The sequence below is a fragment of the Rhinolophus ferrumequinum genome, chromosome 11 (assembly GCF_004115265.2).
Source record: "Rhinolophus ferrumequinum isolate MPI-CBG mRhiFer1 chromosome 11, mRhiFer1_v1.p, whole genome shotgun sequence".
Lineage (NCBI taxonomy): Eukaryota > Metazoa > Chordata > Mammalia > Chiroptera > Rhinolophidae > Rhinolophus > Rhinolophus ferrumequinum.
This window is the reverse complement of record NC_046294.1, coordinates 48,143,352-48,162,691: the sequence shown is the minus strand read 5'-3', so window position 1 is coordinate 48,162,691 and position 19,340 is coordinate 48,143,352. Positions and strand designations below refer to the sequence as shown.

The window sequence follows — 19,340 nt, the reverse complement described above, 5'->3', positions numbered from 1 at the left end:
GTCCCAAATACGTCCTTTATATGTAGCTGTTGTGTCCAAGCCAGTATGCAATCCAGTACCACACTTTCTATCTGCTTGTTGTGTCCTGTAAGTCTCTCAGTCTAGCCTAGTTCCTTATGACATTGATCTGTAGAAGAGACTGGACAAGTAACCCTGCAGAGTGTCTCACCATCTGGCTTCGTCTGGTTGTATTCTCAGGGTAACACTTCACTTGTACCTCTGTCCTCTGTATTTTTTGTAAAGTGCAGTATATCCAAGCCTTGATGAGTTCACTGGTGCCTAGGATACCCAAAAGGTAGTGATGTGTCCTTCCCATGGCATCTCATCATGGTTAGTGGTGCCAAGGCCTAACCGTGATCCCTCCCTCCGATGGTTGCACGTATGCCCTTTTTAGTAGAAAGCAATGTGTGCACTTCCCTTGGCACTGTCTGAACACCCAGTTCTTGGAGACCTTTTTGAAGTATGCAAGACCACTTGTCCATTGCCTGAGGGGAACTCCATCCTGGGGTTTGGGCTATTGGTGAAAAAAAAATCACAGAACAAGGCTATGGACTGAGTTTCATCTTGTTGAGTGTAAATCTAGCAAAAGCTGGTTCTGTTTTTACTCTCTTTCCAGACATGTGATCTGGGTAAAATCCCATCGCTGCTACTTACCAGCTGGGTGGCCTTGGGCAAGTTCCTCCTTGGATTTCTTGTCTGGCAGAGTTGTTGTGAGGGTTACATTTTTTCAAAAGGTATCCTTGGCTCTTTTCTCTCCTAGATGGAAAGCTCTTTGAGGACAAGGCTAATAAATAGTAAGAAACCTAAAGATGCTTATTGGATGAAAAAAAAAAGGGGAAGGAGGAGGACAGCGGTGTGGCCAGGTGATGAGTACCATAGAGGAAAGAAATCCATTTAGGCATGTGTTTGTTCATTCATGCTTTCGTTTCATTTAACATGTACCCATACCAGGCTCTGTGCCGAATGAACTGTGAGAATCTAATCATGAAATTCAGGGGTCTGGGAGGGCACAGATATAGAGACTCAATGTATGGGAATCCAGAAGGTCTGGCTGTGTAATTCAGGAAGGCTTCCTGGAGGAGGAGACTGGAACAAATGGGGACTGAGATTGAGGAGATAGTCTCTGGATACAGGGTGGCTATCTCCTGGCACAGATGGCTTCTGGGAGGGCTGGGTAGGGCTTATGGCAAGTGGTGAGCCCATGCTGGCTTCACAGGTTGCTGTTTCTCTCTGTCCTCCTTCTCTTTCTCCCCGCCCTCCAGTCCCCTGGCGGGGGCTTCGAGCCCTTTGTGACCCTGACAACCTATGTGTCTGTTTGCAGTGCCGGATGGAGTGCCGCGATGTGCCAGCTGAGACACTCTACGATGTACTACATGACATTGAATACCGAAAGAAGTGGGACAGCAACGTCATTGAGACTTTCGACATCGCCCGCTTGACAGTGAACGCTGACGTGGGCTATTACTCTTGTGAGCAGGCCCAAGCACTTTTTCCCAGCCTCCTGCAGGCCTCCGCCAGCCTCCAGCTGAGCCTTCTCCTCCCACCTTCCCTCCTTGTGGTTGCTCCATGGCCAGGCTGCTGAGAGACCTGAGTGCTGAGATGTAGGGCTGACCTTTCTCACATCCCTGTCCAGTCCCAGACACTTGGGCGTGCGCTCACGCGCACATACACACACACACACACACACACAACTCACACACACATATGCACTCCCACATTCATGTATACCCATTCCACACAAACACGTGCACACATGTATACAACCACAGCCGTATGCCACATACTCACAGTCACACATTTTCATGTATACACATGAGAACAATACCATGTTTTCCTATGTACTCGCATATACAAACAAGCCAGGCCAGCACGGTAAGGGCTGTGTGCGGTGGTGAGGAGCGGGGATGGCTCGTCCTTAGTTCCTGCTTTGGGACTATGTTCTGGTGTCCCATCCTGCTTAGATCAGGGGAGCTGGCAGTTAGTTAGGTATTCCTGTGTCTGGCCTCTGCTGTGCCCTCCTTTGCAGGCAGATAGGCTAGTGGTCTGGCTGACTGTCCCTTGCCCTCCACAGGGAGGTGTCCAAAGCCCCTGAAGAACCGTGATGTCATCACCCTCCGCTCCTGGCTTCCCATGGGCACTGACTACATCATTATGAACTACTCAGTCAAGCATCCCGTGAGTCGACCTGCCTTCCCTGCTGGGTGGGCAGGGGAAGGTGCCAGTAGGGCTGGGCCGGCGGGCTTAGCCCGGGAGAGGCCCCTGGTTACTACTATGACTTCCTTGTGACTTCAGGCCCGGCGTGAAATCCTCAGGCCCTCAGTTTCTTTCTTATTTAGTAAAAATAGTGGTGCCTGTCTCCCCACTGGGGCTGTCTAGCAGATGAGGAGAGTGTACTGTGGACCATCACTGTGGGCAGCTGGGTGGGACGGGCTTGCTCCTGTGGGTTGGGCTCTGGCATGGTCTGGCTGGGAAAGGGGAAAGCAAGAGGTGAGGACAGGGTCCCCTGGCCCTCCATGAGGCTGGGCTACCTTGATCTCCATGACAGGCAGGTATAGCAGGCCTGGGCAAGGATGAGAGAGTGTGTTTGTGTGTATGCATGCGCCCGTGTGTGCTCATGAACCCTGACCCCAGACAGCTCTTTCTGGAGGGCAACAGAGAAAGCTTAAGAGGGGCAAGGATAACCTAGTCTGATTCTTCCCTTTCTCCTCATTCCAGCATCAGGCCTGGCCTGGAGTTGACACCAGGGGATATGAACTAAGAGTGTGAGAGAGAGAGTGAGTGTGAGTGTGTGCTCACAAAGACACCTCCTCCTTTGCCCCTACCCTGCATCTTACCTTCCTGTGCCTTCCATCCCCAGAAATACCCACCTCGGAAAGACTTGGTCCGAGCCGTGTCCATCCAGACGGGCTACCTCATCCAGAGCACGGGGCCCAAGAGCTGCGTCATCACCTACCTGGCCCAGGTGGACCCCAAAGGTGAGGGCTTGGCCCTGGCAGCCTATTGTGGGATCCTTCCCTATACCACAGGGGATGGTGCTTGATCTACTTAGGATCCAAAAGGGCTTCTGTTCGGAGCTGTTTTGTATTTTGGGGCATATTCACCCAAAACATCATTTGAAACAAGTCTCATCTGAGACTTCACAATGGTTTGAAAAGCAAGGGCCGAGGTGGTAGCCACTGCTTCATGATGAAGCTTGGAGCTCTCTTTTTGGGTGCCCACACCCCTGTGCTCTGACTTGCTCCCTGCTCACTGGCTGCTCCCACTCTGTCTGTCTTGCTGGCTCCTGTTCTCTGCCCATCCTGGAGACCTGGGTTTTCCAGGCCTCAGTCCTCTTTCCCTTGGGAGGGCTCAGCTAACGCCAAGGCTTCTGTGGCCAGCCGGCCACATGCCTATCTCTCTGCTGAGATCCAGATCCCTGAGGCCACTGGACTCCTGGACACGCCCCTCGGTGTGTCTTCTAGGACCTGAAACTCATGTATCCAATACCGAACTCTCCGTCTCACCTCCTGACTTACTCCTTCTCCTAAGTCTCCCTTCTACTCACTCATGCCAAGAACCCGGGGGTCATCTGGGGCTCCTTCTTCTCAGCTCCCAAATCTAGTCACCAATTCTTATTGATTCTACCTCCTAAAAAGCTCCTGAATCTGTCATTTCTCTCCATACTAAGCTACCTTGTCTGACCAGTTACCAGAGGGATTTTTCCAAAAACACTTATTTCCTCATGACTCTCTTCTGCTTAAAATTCTCCTGTGACTTTCCATTGCCCTCCAAGTGGCGTCTAAGACCCCTCCTCGGGTTTCCTGGTCCTTCCTCACACATTTTACATATTCCCACCTCCCTGTCTAGGTAGCCCTGTCCCTCAGCCTGGAAACACCTCTCCTCCCTTACTCATTCCTCCAGGGCTCTTCAGGTGTCACCTCCTCTATCCCTGATACCCAGAGGAATCACTGGCTCCCCGCTCTGTGGACCCATCCCCGTCTAGCAGAGCACAGGGCACACTGTTGGGCCCCCTAGACAGTGAGTTCTTCTCTGGGTCAGGGTGGGTATCACTGAGTGAATGTAGAGTGAGTGAGTGAACGGATGAATGACTGGAGGATGGGCAAGCCTTGAGCACCTTTGATGGCTGTGCCTGAGTCCCACCAGGGGCCCAGTGGTCCAGGCCCAGGGCTCCTCGGCATTGCATTGAGTGAGTGTGTTGGGTGTCAGAGGCAGAGCAGACACTTGGGAATGAGGGTGGAGAGCTGGGCTGTGGATTCCAGGTCAGGCCAGGCTGGGGTACTCGGCCAAGAGGCCTGTGTAGTAGTTAGGCTTCTTGGGGCAAGGGACTTGGAAAGACAGGCAGAGGAGGGGCCGAGCATCAGGGCCATTCACCATAGAGGGGTTGGGCATGAGAAGGGCTGTCAGTGTCAGTGGAGGGGAGGCGGCGGCCTGGAGTTTGGTGTGTCAGAATTTCAACACGTGTAGCCTGTGGTTACCTAAGACCCTGTGATTTTCTTCCATGCAGCCCTCTGGGGCTCAGCCGTGGGGGCCTGGGGGGAGAACACAGACTTGAGCCTGATGACCTTGGTCTGAGGTGGAAAGAGGGAGTGAGGATGATCAAGTCTTATAGGACTTGCCTTACCCCTCACCCCCATGGAGAAGAGGTTGGCCTCCCAGGCTAGAGGGAGGGGGCTGGGTCCCTGAGGCGGCTTCTTCCTTTTCTCCTCACTACCTTTCCCTACCCTCATAGGCTCTCTACCCAAGTGGGTGGTGAATAAGTCTTCTCAGTTCCTGGCTCCCAAGGTGAGTGGACTTGGGACTTTGGGGCTGTGGAGGCTGGCTGAGAGGGTTTCAGCTGAGGGGATGAGACTGGGAGTCAGGGGGCGGAGTTAGGGCTGAGAGGCGGAGTTATGAAACGGGGGCAAAAATCAGGATGCTGGGAGCTGGGGCCTGAGCCTGTGGAGGGGGCTGGAGGGGACATGGGGAGGACTCCGTCCTGTGTCGGTTCACCCTGACTCGGTGGTGCGGCGGGTCCACAGGCCATGAAAAAGATGTACAAGGCGTGCGTCAAGTACCCTGAGTGGAAGCAGAAGCATCAGCCGCACTTCAAGCCGTGGCTACACCCGGAGCAGAGCCCGTTGCCAAGCCTGCCGCTGTCGGAGCTGTCGGTGCAGCATGCGGACTCGCTGGAAAACATCGATGAGAGCGCGGTGGCAGAGAGTCGGGAGGAGCGCTTGGGAGGTGCGGGCGGCGAGGGCAGCGACGATGACACCTCGCTCACCTGAGTGCTGAACCACGACAGGGACCTAGACGAGACGTGGCCGAGCCCAGGGGTGGCGGGTCCTTCCGCGCTTTCTCCCCTCCTCCACCCCCTGCGCCTCCTGGGGACGCTGGGCTCTGGCCCAGGTTGGCGCTGCAGCTTGGTTGGACGCAGCCCTAATAAATGATCCCACAGCCTCAGCCGACTCGTCGACTCATCGCTATGCTTGCTTCCCACCTGCCCCGGACACGGCCGCCGCGCTTGGTCCCCTTTTTGTACAGTTCATTGTGTTGATTTCTATCGTTGATCGCCTGGCCTTTGCTCCTTTAGGCTTCCCCTCATCTCCCATGTGTAGCTGGGGGTGGGCTGTGTTCTGGTGCCCTTGTGTCTCTTCATTAGTTCACTCTTCATCCATCCATCCTTGTGTGTTCATTCTGCCATTTTTCTCCAGGCTATTTGGCTACCTTTCACTGCTCTAAGAGAAGAAGCAGGTCTGGCCAGAGCCACTGGGTCAGGGGGTCAGAGGGTGGGGTTCTGTGTGACTTTCAGGCCCATAGGGTTCAACCTATGGAACCAGGGTCTGATACTCTCCAGTCATCAGGAAAGTGGGGTGGACAGGACCCTGGGCCTCAGGCCACAGGGCTGCGGGCCTCAAAGCTGTGGTTGGGGCAGCATGTTCTGGAGGAGGGAAGTTGGGGGTGGAGGTGAGGGTCGTCAGACTCCAGTGCAGTAGACGGACCAGGCCCTGTGATTTGAGCCCTCCCTAGGTCACTTTGAAGACCTCAGACTGTGTTAACAGAAAGGGTGGGGCCCCTAGCCCCTTGCCAGCGGTCCTGTGTTCTACCTGGCTGCTTTGAGGTCTAGAAGGTTGCTTGGGCCTCCCCTGTCTCTGTGGCCCCCAGGTGCCCTCTGCTGCCTAAGGGACACCCCTACTATCAAGTTGGGAGGAGGGCCCTGTGCTCCGCCCTCTCCAGTGTTTTTGCACCCCATATAAATTTGGGGCCAGGAAGTTCTCACTAAGGTCTGGCCCTGCCTTCCCCTCCCAGGAAGCAACTTGCCTTAGCCTTGTCAGGAAGACCCCGTAGTAGACTCTTTCCTAGAGGGGCAGAGTCAAAGGTCCAGTGGTGGTAGGCAGGAGATTCTATAACTCACCAAGACTTGGGTTCCAATCCCAGGTTTGCCCAATACTGGCTTTGAAATTTTGGGCAAGTCCTAGAACCTCATTTCCAAATCCATAACATAGGGTGATGATTTTTGCCTTCAAGCAGAGGTATGAGGATTGAAATAAAAGGAGGAAGTTGCCTAGCACTGCGCCTGGCACATAGTAGGTGCTCAAATTAATGACTCCTCATCTCAGAGTAAACCCTCATGCCCCACCCTGGTGAGAGCTGTTCTTCTAAATGCATTCAAAGGGTATTTGGTGAAATAGAAGCATAGCCAAGTTAAGGTTTCTGGCTTGGCTGGCCCCAGAGGTGACTTGGATCCAGGACCCAGGATGCCTGCCAAACCCTAGGCCCTCATCTGTGTGTATACAGGTAGGATGCGAGGGAATCTCCAGGTGTCTAGGCCAGTGGAAGTACCTGGGTGCCAAGACCTCAGGCTGCAGCCTTCTCTACACAGGACTCTTCACCACCCTGACTGGGGGACGTGGCCCAGGGAGAGAAGTGGGTTATCCTCCGAGGATGGGGTGGTTAAGGACTTGTTAGAAGAGGAGGTGAGAGACCTTGGTCGCCCTGCCTCCCAGGGCCTATTAAACGACCTGGGGGTCTGGGCCCCTGGGGGTGTGTGGCTCATCCCTTTGGGGGCGGAGTCACCAGGAGAGGGGTGGCAAGAGGCTGGGAGATTCAGAAAGAGATGGAGACTCAGCGGGCAAGGAGTGGTGGGGGTAGACACCGAGCCTCAGGAGACAGAGACGGATCTTCGAGCATCCAGGGGGACAGGGGAGACACACAGATTGACCCGCCTGGAAGGATAACCCGGCCGGCCAGCAGACTCGAAGACAGCGACTGGGCGGGGCCAGGGAGGGGGCGGGGCCCTGCCCCTGCCCCATCGTCCCCTCCCTGGGGCGTCACGTGTGGCGGGCGGAAGCGCCCGGTGGGGTGGGCGCGCCCGGCCTGAGGCCGCGAGTTGGATGCAGCGGTTTGAGTCTGGCGGCGCCGAAACCCCGGTTCCCCGCGTGGAGTCTTCACTCGGAACAGGTCAGTGCGGCTGCCGGGGCCTCCCCGTCCGGCGCTCCTTCGCCAGGTGTGGCCCGAACTTTCCCCATTCCGCAGAAGGGAACGCTGAGGCCGCGCGGCGACTCTGCGCTCGGCGCCTACTTCCGCGGCCGTTTCTCCTGGGTGGTGTTGTCTGTTCTCCTGTCCGGTGGTGGGGATGCGGGTCGCCCCTGAGGATGCGCGGTCGGGCCGGAGTCAGTAGGGAGGAGGGCGAACCAACGGGACAGGGGGCTTCCAGCCCTCAGCCGTTCGGCACGAAGATTCTCGGAATCTGGAGCCAGCCCGCCGTCGGGTGCCTTGCTTTTCTGGTCTGTGAAATGAAGGCCCCCACCTCACTGATCGCGGAGACCCTTACAAGCCCTCCACATTGCTACGACCCTATGCCCTGGACCTGGGGCTCCAGTGACCTTGGGCAGGCTACTTCCGGACTTTGCTCCTTAATTCCCTACCAGTAAATGGGGGCATGGCCTCCCAAGAGCCCCTACCTGGCCCAATTGCTGGAAAAAGAAGGAGGTGTTCACTGAATGGGGTCAAGCCCGGAGTGGGTTGTTGGGACTGGAGAGAGCAGACGTGGAGTGCAGCGTGAGGAGAGTGGGGTCGGTGTTTGGTCCCAGGTCGCCAGCGGTGGGTTTTGGTCCTGGATAATGAAGTCAGGAGCCGGCACAGTATGGCTTCTGGCATATGCACCTCTTCCAAAGCTGCTGTCCTTGGAGCCTTCGTGGATCCTCAGGCTTGGGGAGCTGGGACGGCTGCGGGGTCTGACAGACATGTGGAGGTATTCAGAGAAGGATAGGACTGCGTGCTGAGCACCAAAGTCCACACAGAGGCACCCAGGAGGCCTATCTTTAGAGTGCAGGGAATGCCGGGTCTAGGGGAGGCCTCCCAGCAGGCTCATTACAGGGTAGAATCCCAGCAGTCACGAAGACAGGTGCAGACAGGTACTGAGATGGAATTAGGGACTGGAATTCTTGGAAGCCCAGGGAGGAAGGGACTGGAATGGGCTTCGGCAGTTCTGTGGAGATTCACTAAGACCCCCGTAGAGGAGGGCGTAGCTTGTGTGAAGGCAGGAACTTGCATGGCATATTTGGGGAATGGTGAGAAGGTGGGTATGGCAGGAAGGGGTAGTGGGGACAGGGTGGAGAGAGAACTCATTCCCATGTTTCATGGCTGCTTTGGGATTGTTCAGACCCTGGCCTGGGGCCCCTGCCTCCCCATTTGCTACTTGTTCACTGGAGTAGGGCAAGAGGGGCTTGTCCCAGGCAGAGTCCTGACAACTGGGGAGGTGGAAGTTGGTAGGAGCCACCTGCGGCCCAGATTGTCCCTAGGCTTTATTGGGGCACTTCCTACTCAGCCCAAGCCTCACCTCTACCACCTCTTGGGCTCCAGCCATGCTTTTCCATACATCAAGCCTCAGCCCTTTGTGCAGGTTGCTTGTACCCCCTGCCCCCAGAAGTTTTCTCCCATCCAAACCTCCTAGGTCCTTTGGAATGTCAGAGGTGGGCTGCTTGTTGGTGTCTCCTGCTTTGCCTTTCCATCCTGTGTAGTGGCACAGCTTAAGGAAGGGCCTCCTTTGAGCTCTGTGGTGAAGGGGCCTGCAGAGCCACGGGCATGGCTGGGACTTGGGACAGTCCCTGTGCTGCCACCAAACCCTGTGTGACTCTGCAAATCCCCAGACTTCTCAGTTCCTGGCTCGGTACCTTAGAGCCTCCGTTTCCCCATCTGCAGAGAGAGGCAATAAGCCCTAGACCCATGCGCCAATAAGAGCCTGGTCTGGAGCAAGAACTGGGCTTGTCTGAGTCTAAATCTTGCCCCCAGCAGTGAGCGTTTGAATGAAGAAAAGGGAGAACCTGGGGGATAGGGTCAGTTTGGAGGGGTACGGGGCCTCTGAGATCCTAGGGGCTAGTGGTGGACTAGCCTAGTACGAAGCCTAGGGCATCAGCTGGAAGAAGGGAGTCTCCTCTACTCTCTGGGGCCCTCTCCTCTCCCCACCCCACTCTCCCTTTGGCCAAGCTCAAAGCCAGCCGGCTGATGCCCAAACAAGTAGCCTCTGTTCCCAGGGTGGGGGGAGGGGAAGCAGGCCCTGGGATCCAGGCCCGTCTGTCCAGCACTGACCCTGCCACCCCCCCCCGCCCTTCTCTTTGGATCTTAACCCTTGGGGGCCCGGTGCTGCTTGAGAGCTGGTATCCCTTGCCCACTAGCTGTCCCCTCCAGTCCACTTTAGGCTCTCAAGGGGTTCTGTTGAAGCAGGAGAGGATACATTAGGACATGAGTTGGAAATGGAGAAGGAAGGAGGGAACAGAGGTGGGAGGGGGGCTGGAGCAGATATGGCCGCAGACAGTCAGAGACCACTTGGCTTAGAAGCTTTTTTCACAGATGGGGAGACTGAGGCCAAGGGCCAGAGATACGACCAGGATTACACAGTGAGCCCTGGTAGGGGTCAAGACTGACTCCGAATGGAGAGGGATTGATTTGAGTGCGTACAGTGTGCCCGACACTACTCATTTCTTACTTTATCAACTTTACATCATTTCACGAGACAAGGATCACCCTTCAGTAACAGGGGAAGAAACTCGGAGAGAGCTGAGTGGTGATATCAGCCAGAATGACAATGTCAGCAGACGTGCACACAGCATGGTTGTAGGTACTTTTATGTATGTTAACTGGTTTCGTCCTCCAAACAACCCTAGAAGTTAGGTACCATTCTACAGATGAGAAAACCGAGGCACAGAAAGGTGAAGTCACTTGCCCAAGGTTACAGTGAATCAGTGGTGGAGGCAGGATCAGGACCTAGGCTTTTGTTTGCCTCTTTGGCCTGATTTCCCCTCCCCAGCCTGACCTCATCCCTTGAGCTCAGTTCAGGGTCTCACTCAGTGAGGGGCTTTCCCCTGGGTGGGGGCCAAGGCAGCCTCAAGCAGGGTGTGTCCCCAGCCAAGCAGACCCGGCCCTCCCTCAGGGGCAGAGTCCTGTCCCTTGGGCAGCCCGTCTCACACCCTCCTCTGGGCTCAGTCAGGCTGAACTCGTCCCCTTCCCAGTCCTGTGCAGAGGCACGTCTCCTGTTTCAGGAAGGGGTTCTGCACTAAGGGGGGGCCTCTCCAAGGGTCTGAACAGCAGGAGGATATGGGGGGCCCTCAGAGACCCCCTATGAGTACACTCCCCATAAAGCTCAGGCCTGGCGGCCGACTCCCAGGTATCCCAGTCTTGACCAGAGAGGACATTGTGTCCACCCTACCCCACCCCTATCAGGTCCCCAGACAAGTACGTTCCAACCAGGGCTCTGGGGAGGACAGTCCCAGCCCAAAGAGACAGATGACCCCAGATGTCAGGGATGGCCTGGGGGTGGGAAACAGTGCATAGTTGGTTTCCTGCATGACCTTCCTGTGGAATTTCTCTCTGGCTCATCCTTTGGAACATAATTCAGAAGTTAAATGTCTGTTCCATCATCTGGACATCTGTCCCAGGCCATTGGGACAATCAGAGTGGCTGGGAGGGGATATAGAGTTAAGTGACCGGTTTAATAACCAAATTATTATTAATAGTAGTAATGATACTAGTTGTAGCTACTGTTTCTTGGAAGCTTACTGTATGCCAGACATTTAGCTAAGCATTTTATGTACTGATTTAATACTCAACGGTAGTCTTGTGGCGTAGGAGCCGTTCCCATTTTACAGATGAGGAAACAGGCCCAGAGAGGTTAAGTGATTTGCCCAAGATCATCCAGGAGTCTGAATTTCTCTTGCTTCACAGGGAGAACCCTGAGCACTGGAAGACACTGCAGCCAGAGGAGAGCCAAACCCTGTTCAACCCTGGGAACTCCCAGTTAGGGTGGCAGTCAGGGACTGGAGGGCCATTTGATCAGGTGACATCTCTGGTGACCAGCTGTGGCAATGGGATGCCTGTAAGGGTGTCCTGCTTGCAGACTGGACTGACTGTTGTTAAGTCCTTAGTCTCCATGGGCCGTGCCATAGGATGAGCACCTCCTGAGGTCTGCTCTCGTGCTGTCCTGTTTACTTTGGGTTTTGCTGAAGGCAGCAGTTCTTCCAGACCCCATTTTGCTGATGAGAACACTGAGGTCAGTAGCAGTTAAGTGACTTGCCTACGGTTTCTCAGCCAAGAGAAGGGAGCTCTTGGACTGGCCCCCAGGCAGGGGCCTCCGAGGCCTCTGCTCCACCTCCTTGCCTGAGGCCTGGTCAGGGCCTCCTGGACCGCTGGCACCCCGGGGTTCCTTCAGGCTGCCCACCGGCCTTGTCCTGGGGCCCAAGTCTTTTTCCTGATTAAACAGGTACAACTGGGTGTCAATGGCTAAATGAGCAAACCTGGGAAACATGGCTCCAGAGCTAAAAGGCCAAGAGACAGAGACCAGCTTTGGTCAAGATTGTGGTGCCCAGGGCCAGAGGGGTCCAGAAGAGGATTCAGGGGTCAGAGAGGCCCCCACCTCCACTCCCCAGGAGGGAGAGACATCGCAAAATCTTCTACCTTCTCATTATCTTCATTGTTGTGAGGGCAAAGATTGTGAGGCAAGGGAGAGAGAGAGGAAGATTGGGACTTGTCATGGCCAGTCCTCTGTCCCATTCTCAGGGCAGAGAGCCAGAGGTCACACCTGGATCAGATGCCCAGAGCCCTTGGGGAAGTCTGGCCCGGCCAGGGCTGGTGTGGGTCAGCCTCAGGACAGGACAGCAGTAGCAAGGCTGAGCCACCACTGCATATTGTCCCCCGTGTTGCTTGGGTCTCCCCTGCCACCTTCCCTACCACCCCAAAGCACACTGCCCTGCCACTGGACTTCCCCTGCTCTCCTCCCCTCTTTCCCACCATACGTGAGAGCCGGGGCTCTGCGTGTAGTCTATAGGCCTGGAGTCAGGAGCCCGTGCTCTATCCCTGATCTCTGGTTCACTGAGAGGCCTTGGGCTGGTCACGTACCTTCAGTGGACTCCGCTTCCCTGGAGCGTCAGGGAGGGAGCAGAAAGCAGCAGTTCCTGGAACCTCCCAGAGTCAACCAAATAGGGCAGGTAAGGAGTGAGGCGGGTTGAGGTGGGGAGCTTCTCTCTCCCTCTCCACTCCCGCCTTCCTTCTTTCCACATTGGGCAGCTGCGATTTTAGGGTTCTGAGTCTGAGAACCTAGGCATCTGGGATTCAAGGATTCTACCTAGAGCTTTATGTGCCTGTAATTCCCAGCTTACAAATTTCCAAAATTCTAGGTTCCAAGAGTCTGCAAAACCTTAAATTGGGCTGGGTGGACCCCAAATTGAGAGCTAGGCGACTCTGTGCCATACTTTGGCTGGCTGATGCCAGATAGGTGAGACCTGGACAGTTTCTCAGAGCTGCTTGGCAGGTGGGGGAGGGCCAATGGCCCAGCTGGCCTCCGAGCTCCGTGCGTGCTCAGTACCCACCACTCCTAGCATATGTACCCAGCTGCCCCCTTTCAAGAAAACTGAGAAGCAGACACTGCAAGCGTCTAGGTGGTAGCAGCAGAAACAACCATCTTGGTGGAGAGCACGGAGGGGACAGATAGGGGCCAGGGCTCCTCTTCATTTGCTAATGGTGGGGCTGCCTCCTGGATACCAGGATGGGGTTGAGGGGAGGTCATTGGATGGCTGGTGTTTGGCCTGGTCACAGAGCAAGGTCTGGGCCATGTTGCTAGGCAAAACAGGTCCTCCTGGAGCCAGCACAGGATGTGGCGCAGCTGGCGCAGTTCCAGTGGTGAGGGGAGACCTGAGCCTGGGAGGCCGAGGGGAGGCAATGCCTCTCCTCAGGGGGCAGGGAGGCCTGGCTTTGCCTGAGGCCTTCGAGGATTTCACAACGCCTCCCCAGTCCTTCTGGTGCCCGTCTGGGCCTGTGGACACAGCAGCTGCCTGCAAAGGGCCCTGGGCATAGAGCGGGAGCTGCCCCTGCGGAGAAGGCCTGTTCCCTCCCATGAGGGAAGCGACCCCCATCCTGGAAGACTTCCTGGCCAAGGGAGCGCCTTCCTGCTTCACATCCCTCTGGGGGCACTGTGCGTGTCTATGTGCGAGTCTCTGTCTTCTGGGGCCCAGACGTGTCCTTAGAGGTCCTGTGCTTTTGCCTGTGTGCGGGTGTGATCAGCATTCAGTGTCCCCGTGGGTTGGGGTTGGAGGTGCCCGGCTCTGCACCTCTGGATGTGTGAACTGAGTGAGGCTTTCACCCACTTGAGTGGGGCCGTTTATCCACGCAGGCTGCTTTGTGGGTCTGCAGCTAAAATGCAGCAGTTCCCAAAGGCTGCCCTAGCCTGGTGGGGCAGCCTGACGGCAGGGTTGGGGACTGAGCTGTGACAAATGACTACAGGACAGCTGTGGGGTGGAGTCTCTCTTGCTTGGTGAAAGGGTGCCAGAGGCCCAGCTAAAGGCCTACCTCTCCCCTTAGACTGGGTCTGTTCTTCCTCCTTCTATCTCCTTAGCTTTAAAGATGGACGCGCTAAGCCTAGGGAAGCCGAAGATCCAGGGAGTATCTTGTGGTTCTAGTGGTTCTTTTCCAGAACATGAACCAGGACACTCATCTTCCGCTACTGCCTGTGACCTAAAAACCCACATTTCTTAGTGCAGGGCCAGCTTAGCTCACTTGGAGGACGGGGGTTGTTCCAGGATCTCTGAGGTCGCCTGAGGGGAGCTCCTCTTCCCAGTTCTTTCAAGGAACAGGCTATTGGAAGGGGGCGGGGGCCTCAGGCTGGGGGTATGGCTGGGTGGTCCTGGTTGGGTTCTTGTCCCTCTCTGGGGCTCACTTTCCCCTCCCAGAAGTGGGGAAGGTTGGACCAGGTAGTTCCTAAAGGCCTAAGGAGCAGGTGGTTACAGCCAGAGGGAATAGTACAAGCGAAGTCCTGGAGGTGAAGTGTCAGGCAGTGGGGTTGCGGGGAATGAGACCGGAGAGGAAGAGTAAATGGCAGGAACCAGAAGGTGGAGGCTTTTGAACCTCACTGGAAAATGGGGAGCCGTGGAGGGGGTAGGCAGGCGTGTACCTGTGTGGAGAGGGGGCGGGGGTGGTTGGTCTCAGAGACTCCTGGAAGTCTGGGTAGTTCTGACCTGCTCCAAGGAATAGTTGAGGGGTGGGCAGCACGAAAGGGTCAGAATCAGCACTTTCCTGTGTGCATAAGGGCGCCCCCCACCCCGGCAGTGTTTAACGGCTGGCCTAGCAGGAAGTGGCTGGGACAGCCTCAGAGGTGGAAAGAAGGGTCAGTCCCCGCCACAGAGGGTACCAAGGAGTCTCAGAGTCGAATTTTCTACTCCTAGACCTCTGGCCTGAACCTTGACAGCTGCCTTGTCCAACCTCTCACGCCCTACCCATGTCACAGGCCCCTGTCCCGAGCTCCTAACAGGGTGAGCCAGGTTTTTGTAGATTTCCGTTCATTCATTCCCCCAGTGGCCGTACACTTCTAGCTACTGGGAATAGAGCTATGAGTGACACAGTGTCCCGGTCCTCAGTTGAGACTAACCATGAACAATAAGTGTATAATGCAGTGTCTAATAGTGATAAGTGGGATGCTGGAAAATGACACAGGGTCAGGAAATAAGGACTGATAGGGGTACTTTTTTTAGGTAGAGTGGTCAGGGAAGGAAGGCCTTGAGTTTGAGCAGTGCTGGGAAAGCACAGGGGGGAAGCATGTAGGTGCCTGGAATTGTCTTCCAAGTAGATGGAGCCCCAGTGCCCAGCCCTGAGGTGGAGCGCATGGAGAGCAGTTGCAGTAACAGTAAGGACGTGAGAGGTGGCAACACACAGGCCTGATGAGCCATGTGCTGGCTTTGGCTTTTCCTCTCTGGGAGCTGGGAAGTCACAGAGTGGAGATCTGTTTTGAAGGCATACGTTTATTCCTCACAAGCCTGCACAAGGTGGACCTGTCATCATCCCCATTGTACAGATGATGAAACTGAGACTCAGAGAAGTTATGTGAATTCCCAAGTCTCCCAGTAGGAGGAACTTGTGTCTGCCTGCCTGCCTTCCTGCCGCCCTGTGCTCGGTCCCCAAAGCATCTGCTGCCCGCCCTTCATGGCTTCCTGTTGTCTGGACAGTGAGTGCGAGTGTCTTAGCACGGCCTTGAAGGCCCCTCTCAGCCCGCGCTCATTCTTCCTCTCCTGCCTCACCGCCCTGCCCCCCGCCTGTCTCCACACTGTCCCCTCTGAGGAGATGGAGTGGAAGGAGGGGCCCAGGCAGCCCTTGGTCCAGATTCTAGCTTCTCTGTGATCTTGGGCAAATTACTCAACCTCTCTGAGGCTTAGTTTCTTCCTCATCTGTAAAGTGGGCTAAAGCCATCCGCTTTCTAGATTGTCCATGTAACATATTTAGCACAGTGCTTGGTAAATGGTAAGTATTCCATAACCACCACGTTTTGTTGTTTTTAGCAGAATGATTGTATCAGATAAGTGGGTTAGAACGTTCCCTGTGAGTTGGAGAGGAGAGGACGAGTCAGGAATCTTTCCTGTCTGTTGTCTGATTACATAGCGGAGGAGGCTGAGGTCACACACCCAATGGGAGGCCAGAGCCCATGGGGCTGGTCCCCCATCTCCCTTTGTCCTTTCCAGTCCCTGCCCCACCCATCTGGTTACCAGCCCAGCAACACAGGCTGCTTCCCCTTTCAGATACCAGCAGCACGGGGCCACTGATCTGGCTTCTCCATTCCAGGGGCCACATAAGGAGAGGGCAGATTCAGGTCTCTGTTCTCCTGGGCTTATAGTTCTGGGGTGTAGAGTTGCCCGCCCAGTCTCTCCTCCTCGGTGGGCAGGCATGTCAGGTTCCCTGTCAGCTCAGAGAGGATGGAGTCCCACAGCCTTCCCTTCCCCTCCCCCCTCAGGACCAGGGCCGGCCCTCAGCTCTGGTGTGTGGTGAGGGTGACTCTGGTTCTGTCCAGTCCTGTTGCCTGTGAGTCTGTGTCAGCCTGTGCACTCCCACCCCCCTTGTGGTCGGTCCTGTTTCTTCCTGTTTCTGCCGTATTTACAGTGTTAAGAGTCCCCCCCACATCCTCAGTGGGGCCAGTGGTCACAGAGGAGGATCTCCCGGAGTCACCCTGGAGCACCTCAGGCCTTCCCCTGGGCCGGCATCTTTGGTCCGGGGAGGTGCTCCCTGCCCTGCGTGAAGTCCCCAGCCCAGTTGGGTATGTCTGGACTGAAGGGCAGGGAGCCAGGCAGAACGTGGGGTACCCCTGGTGGGAGTGCCCCAGGTTTCCACAGGTGCTATGGGACTGGCCAGGTCACCCTTTGAGGGGAAGGGGCCTGAACGAGGCCTGAAAAGTGAAGGACTGGGGGGGTAGGGAAGATGGATGTGGGTCAGGGCTGCGGGGTTCGGGTTCGGGTTCGGAGCTCTGCCTTGTGGTGGGTTATAGGGATAGGCTAGGGGGTGCCCTGGCTGCAGGCGGGGAAAGGGCAGGAGGCAGGGAGAATGGCCCAGGGGTCCGGGCTGGCTGGGGAGGCCTAGGGTGGATGGGGGCAGTGGGGATGCAGAGGAGGCAATGTGTGTCAAAAACGTGGTAATGAGGCAGGTAGGGGGACGGGGAGGGAGTGGTCCAGAGGGATCCATTCGTGGGTGGGGGGGTCACTTGGTAGGGCTGAGGGGGATTCGTGTGCGTAGACTTTTTGACAAGGCTTAAAAACCAAACCATTTAACTTTCAGCTTCCTTTATTTGCAAGTGAGGCAGTCAGGCATTCGCACTGCATCTTCACGTCTTACTCCCCATCTGACCCTTTCCTGGGTGAGGCTTGGGCATGAGGAGCCCCTGCATCAGGTGTGGGGCATGTGGGTGAGGGTCAGGGCTAGGGTGGGGTCAGACACTGTCTAGAGGGCAAACCACAGGGACCCCTGGAGTCGCGTGTTTACTGATGGGCCTCAGTCCATTTCCCATTTGAAAGTCCGTGGGCTGCACTCTGCTGCTGGCCTCCAGTCCCCGGTGAGGGGACCTTATTTGATAAGCTGTCTACCACCCTGGAGGGGATGAATGGGGGGGGGGGAGAGAGTGAGCTTTGCGTCTCAGTTTCTTATTCTCTAGTCCAGACGGCCAGGGAATCAGCAGTTGTGTTTATGGTAGTTCTGTTAGTCATCTATCCATGTTATCTTTCAAATCAAAAAGCTACTTTATAATGATGGTTTTGGGAAATAAGCTGGAACAAACTCAATTCTAATAGTCTTAAAATACTTTTATCATTTTCCTCCTAATTATAAAAGTGATACACAACTGTAAAAACTTGAAACAGTATAGACATGAAGGTTATAGAAAATAAGAGGTAGTCTTTTAAGATTGGGGTGGGAGTTAAGGCCAGGCCTTAAACTGAGGTCTTAACTTGGGGTGTCCACAGTCGCTTCATCTTTGATGTCCCTTGGTCATTAGTAAAACTGGCTTTACTGCCCCAAAGAGGTTGTTAAAATACCTTGCCTGTCCATAGGTTCGCTGTACTTGGATAGGCATATTGTGTACTGCCTACGGGTACCTGGTAGGTGAAGGGAGGGGGAGAATCCAGTCTTTCCTCTTTGCTGCGCTACAAGCCCTGCGGTGGGGCTACTGAGGGAAGAGGCATTTTTCTGATTTGCTCAAAGACCCCGTCTAGGTTGGAGGTAGCCCTGCTTTCCCAGAGGAGGGGAGCTGGTGAAATCACTGTAGGATGGGGACTGTGTGGTACCCAGGGCCACCCAGGAAGGGGTCCAGGGGGCAGTGGCGTATCCATCCTGGAGCCTTGCAGGGGGACGTGGCTGGAGGAAGTGTGTGGTAGTCATTGGTTCCTGCGGTAACTGAGAACTCCAGGGGGTCCAGACTAGAGCCAGGCTAGGAGACCAGCAGCAAGGGCCCTTCTCGCCAGGACTGGCCGAGGCCTTGGGCCGAGGAACAGGAAATGTCCATCTTAGCAGCAGAGGAGTGAGCCGATGGCCTCTGGTACACACATGCTGACACGTCACAGTCATCTGGATAACAGCTCTTCTTTGTGGGGTGAAACTGAGCCTCAAAATGTGGCATGACTTGCCCAGGGCTCCGGCAAGACGTGGTGGAGCCGGGACTAGAAACCGGACTTGCCACCCATTCTGCAGGCAGGGGGCTCTGGCCTGGCACCCGGGGACTTGCCAGTGGCCCCCAGCTCCCCCCTAGGTGACGGAGGCGGTTCTTTATGCACCCAGGCTCGGAGGCCCCCCTTGAGGGCTGTTACTTGATAGCTCCTGTCACTCCTGGGACCCCAGAGGGCAGGCCACACCACAGATGGGATGAGGCTGAAATTTGGTGCCAGGGTGAGTGACAGCGTAGGGATTCAGGGCTGGGCTAGGGCAGGGGACCCAAGTGTGCCTCCTTGGAGCCAGTATGCAGTGGTCACTGCACACTGTCCCTGAGAGACAGAAAATAGGTTTCTCGGCCCAGGGCTCAGTCAGCTGTCCACCCGAGGGCTGAACCTGTTGCCTTGCCTGGCGGGGTTGGAAGGAGCCGCTTCTGCAGCCTCGAAGCCTCGGGGCTGGGAGCCCAGCCCCCACCTAGTTCCTCATATCTAAGGGAAGTGTCTCCAAGGCCCCTTGCCTGCATTAGCAGTCCTGAGAACGCTCTGCAGACCGAGGGCGGCCCTGCCCATAGGTATCCCGTGGTGACTGGGCTGGGGGAGGGCATGGGACGGGGTGTGGGGAGCTATTGGGCATCGTGGGCTCTGGGCTCGTTGTACACAGTTGAGTTGTTGGTAGGGAGTCTGAGGACTGAAGGCTGTGTGTGTGGTGGGGCAGCTTGCTATGTGGCTCCTGGCTGGGGTGGGAGGTGTGTGTCCCTGGGGGTAGTATGAGGTGTGCGTTTGCGGTGTGGGTGGGGTGGGGTTTGCAGACCAGAAGTGGTCAAAGCTGGAGGTGTGGGGTTTTTGATTCCTGTGTGGGGAGCTCTGAGGGGTTTCCTGAGGTCTGGATGCTGGGGTGGAGGGGTCGTGCAGGAGAGGAGG

The 19,340-nt window shown here is 55.9% G+C and overlaps 2 protein-coding genes across 6 annotated transcripts in view; both read left to right on the top strand.

Moving 5' to 3' along the window:
* The window catches only part of STARD10 (StAR related lipid transfer domain containing 10), a 31,251-nt gene extending 25,807 nt beyond the window's left edge, over positions 1-5,444 (top strand). For all 3 annotated transcript variants that reach the window (XM_033120105.1, XM_033120106.1, XM_033120104.1), the window contains exons 3-7: positions 1,322-1,469; positions 2,072-2,175; positions 2,858-2,975; positions 4,730-4,782; positions 5,019-5,444. In XM_033120105.1, the coding sequence (XP_032975996.1) occupies positions 1,322-1,469; positions 2,072-2,175; positions 2,858-2,975; positions 4,730-4,782; positions 5,019-5,264 (669 nt within the window). In that variant the 3' untranslated portion in view covers positions 5,265-5,444. The remainder of the gene's footprint in view (positions 1-1,321; positions 1,470-2,071; positions 2,176-2,857; positions 2,976-4,729; positions 4,783-5,018) is intronic.
* A 1,867-nt stretch (positions 5,445-7,311) lies between these two features.
* ARAP1 (ArfGAP with RhoGAP domain, ankyrin repeat and PH domain 1) overlaps positions 7,312-19,340 on the top strand; it is a 60,531-nt gene continuing 48,502 nt past the window's right edge. For 2 of the 3 annotated variants that reach the window (XM_033119997.1, XM_033119996.1), the window contains exon 1: positions 7,312-7,437. In XM_033119997.1, coding sequence (XP_032975888.1) covers positions 7,371-7,437 — 67 coding nt within the window. In that variant the 5' untranslated portion in view covers positions 7,312-7,370. Of the gene's footprint in view, positions 7,438-18,927; positions 18,992-19,340 lie in introns of those variants that run through there. The other variant, XM_033119998.1, reaches the window with a different exon arrangement.